Here is a 2,755-nt window from a genome sequence, read left to right on the forward strand (position 1 = left end):
ATTTTTTGTTCATGCTGTTATTATTCTACATAAAAAGTGTGTGAGAATATTATATTATTTATGTAAGAGTACAAGTTACCCCTCACATCACTTATTGGTTTATTATTATCATTACCATATATATTTTATTATAATTATTAGGGTAATTGGTGGCATAAATTCCTAATTTTTACACTTAATTGTTGTTATATACCAAATCTTGTTTTTCGACAATAATACTAAATGTTACCAAAATAGTGATTTCATTACTATTTCCACCATTTCTCTGTTAATTACTAATTTAGTGACACACATATCAATAAGAAACTAACATGTGTCCGCTGAATCAACAATTAATAGAGAAAAACGGATGAGATAAACGAAAGAAATAGTAATGGAATCACTGTTTTGGTAACATAGGGTATTATTACCTAGAAAATAAAATGGGTATGTATTTACACAAAAGTGCAAACATTAAGTATTTATGTTGCCAATTAACCATATTATTGAAGAGTGATCAATAAAAATAGATATATTTTAATGTGATTTTGTAAAACTATAATCCTTTAAAATGGCCATCGAAACATAGTCTCGAGTGTGCTTGGCATGGCAGGTGTCCATGGCATGGCAGGTGTCCACTATACACTACTTTACAAATAAATAAATAAAAAAAAAAGTCATTTTTGAATAAATATTAAAAATAAAGGTCATTTTTGTCCAATTTCTCTTATAATCAATCTTATCAAAAAGTAGGTTAACCCACTAGTATGTTAATTTGGTTCTTTACTTCATTTCAGGAATATAATTGGAATCCAATTTGACTATTTAGTAGCATTACATCACTTCCTCTTTAGTATTTTAGGATATTAAAGCCTACTCAAAACATCATTACTAGTGCTTTTTCTTTTAGCCATTATACTACTAATCATCACTGATGGAAAGAACAGAAAAGAAGCCACTTTAAAACAATATATAAAACTTAAATAAAGTCTATATATGTACGTATTTAGTATGTACTGTATCCTTAATTATTAGTTGCAACTTTAAGAATAAGCTACCACCAATGATGATGGAGATAGGGATGTGGGTATTCAACAGGGTTTAAACACAGATAAATATGGGATTTGGTCAATATTAAAGTTTATGGAAGAGGAAGATGAGTTTGGATTGTAAGATGCACTACTACTATGCTTCTTTGCATATGGCAAATTGGCCGTTATTGAGTCTTGAAAAACAGGCAGAGGCATAGGCAGAGTAGTAGTGGGTGTTGGAGGATTGTTCCATTGAGGAAGAGGTGCAATAAGAAATGGTTGAAGCAATGGCCCAGCTTCAACCACAGCCTGCAAAAGCCTCCCTTTCTTGGGCAATGGCTTGTAACTAATCCTTTCTAGTAGACTGTCATATACAAAAGAATCATTATCACTCTGTCTTTCCCTCATGCTGCTGCTGCTTACTATGTCCATGCCCACCACCTGAGGCAGCTTTGCTAACCCTGCATTGCTCGAACCGGCGCTCGTCAAAGTGGGTACTGCTGCTGCATAGAATTGTTGGGTGTGTGTGGTGTTTGATATGTTGTAATAATCAGATGATGATGATGAAGCCTTAGCTTTTATTAGGAGCTGCAACTGGTTTCTTGCTTCATCCCTTTGTTTTTGTGCTTCATCTTTTTCTTGCAAAGCTACTTTGAGGAGATGAAGAAAGTGCCTTGCCGTCTTTTGGGTTTTCTCTTTCTCCTGTTTTAGCTCTTTTTTTGCGGATTCCAGTTCCAACATGGTGCACACAAGCTTGTCTTTCAGTGCCTCAATAATTCTCTATCAAAAGATGTACACAATTATAGAGTAAAGGGTAGGTAGTGAACATTATATTTACAAAAAAAGAAAGTGATTCACCAAATAACAATGCAACTATATAGACTTTAAGCCACGAGTGCATGGAACCACCACTTCTCAAACACCTTATTTGGAATTGTAAATGTCTATTTTTTATTATTAATATATATATATATAGCACAAACATATCTTTCTTATGTGTGTTAATAGTTTTTATATAATATATTACCCTTAATTATGTGTAAATCTTTCTTATGAGTCAATTAGATCTCTGAAAGTGAAAGTTTACAGTCTGATTATTAGAGAAGGGACAATAGACTCTTTATCTGTTTATATCTCCAAAACCTATAGACTGCACATGCATGTATGAATCTAAAAAGCTATAAAAAAGATAACCATTTTTCTTTGTCTATAATGGTAAGCAGAAAGACTTTGCGGTATTAATTTTTTTTTTAAAAAAAAAAAAAAAGCATTCAAAAATACTAATAAAAACACAGATTGATCACTTTATTACTTGCAATAAATATATATATATACATACATATTTATATGCATTCTAAATAGTGAAAAGAACACCAGAAACCAATCTAATATGCAGAAGAATAAGGACTCTGACCTCCATATTATCAGAACTCCATGGGCAAGAAGACATGGTATGTTGTCTGTTTTCTCTCACTAAAATAGATGTGAGATTAGTATAAATGAGAACACGCGATAAGTAAGGCTAAATCATGGACAAAAAAGGATAACAAGCAGAAGCTGGTGGGGGGATGGTGTTGACTTGTATCTAAACTTCCATAAATATATAAATATATATTTATATATAATATCTATATAATAGGAGGAGTATAAGTTATGTCAAGCAAAAGTTGATATAGAAGGCTCACCCACGCGTTTATGTATGTAGAGAATATTTTCTTCCATTCTTGAAGGGATTTGTTTCCCTT

The 2,755-nt window shown here is 32.1% G+C and overlaps 1 protein-coding gene across 1 annotated transcript; it reads right to left on the reverse strand.

Moving 5' to 3' along the window:
- Nucleotides 1-1,070: 1,070 nt before the first annotated feature.
- LOC133832700 (uncharacterized) lies at nt 1,071-1,751 on the reverse strand. The gene has a single exon (XM_062263011.1). It carries the CDS (start codon nt 1,749-1,751, stop codon nt 1,071-1,073), a length of 681 nt encoding a protein of 226 aa, XP_062118995.1.
- Between the last annotated feature and the right edge of the window lie 1,004 nt (nt 1,752-2,755).

The sequence above is a fragment of the Humulus lupulus genome, chromosome 4 (genome assembly GCF_963169125.1).
Source record: "Humulus lupulus chromosome 4, drHumLupu1.1, whole genome shotgun sequence".
Classification (NCBI taxonomy): domain Eukaryota; kingdom Viridiplantae; phylum Streptophyta; class Magnoliopsida; order Rosales; family Cannabaceae; genus Humulus; species Humulus lupulus.

Excerpts from the sequence above, each read along its gene's own strand:
- LOC133832700 (XM_062263011.1), bottom strand. The coding sequence starts at position 1,751 with ATGTTGGAACTGGAATCCGCAAAAAAAGAGCTAAAACAGGAGAAAGAG.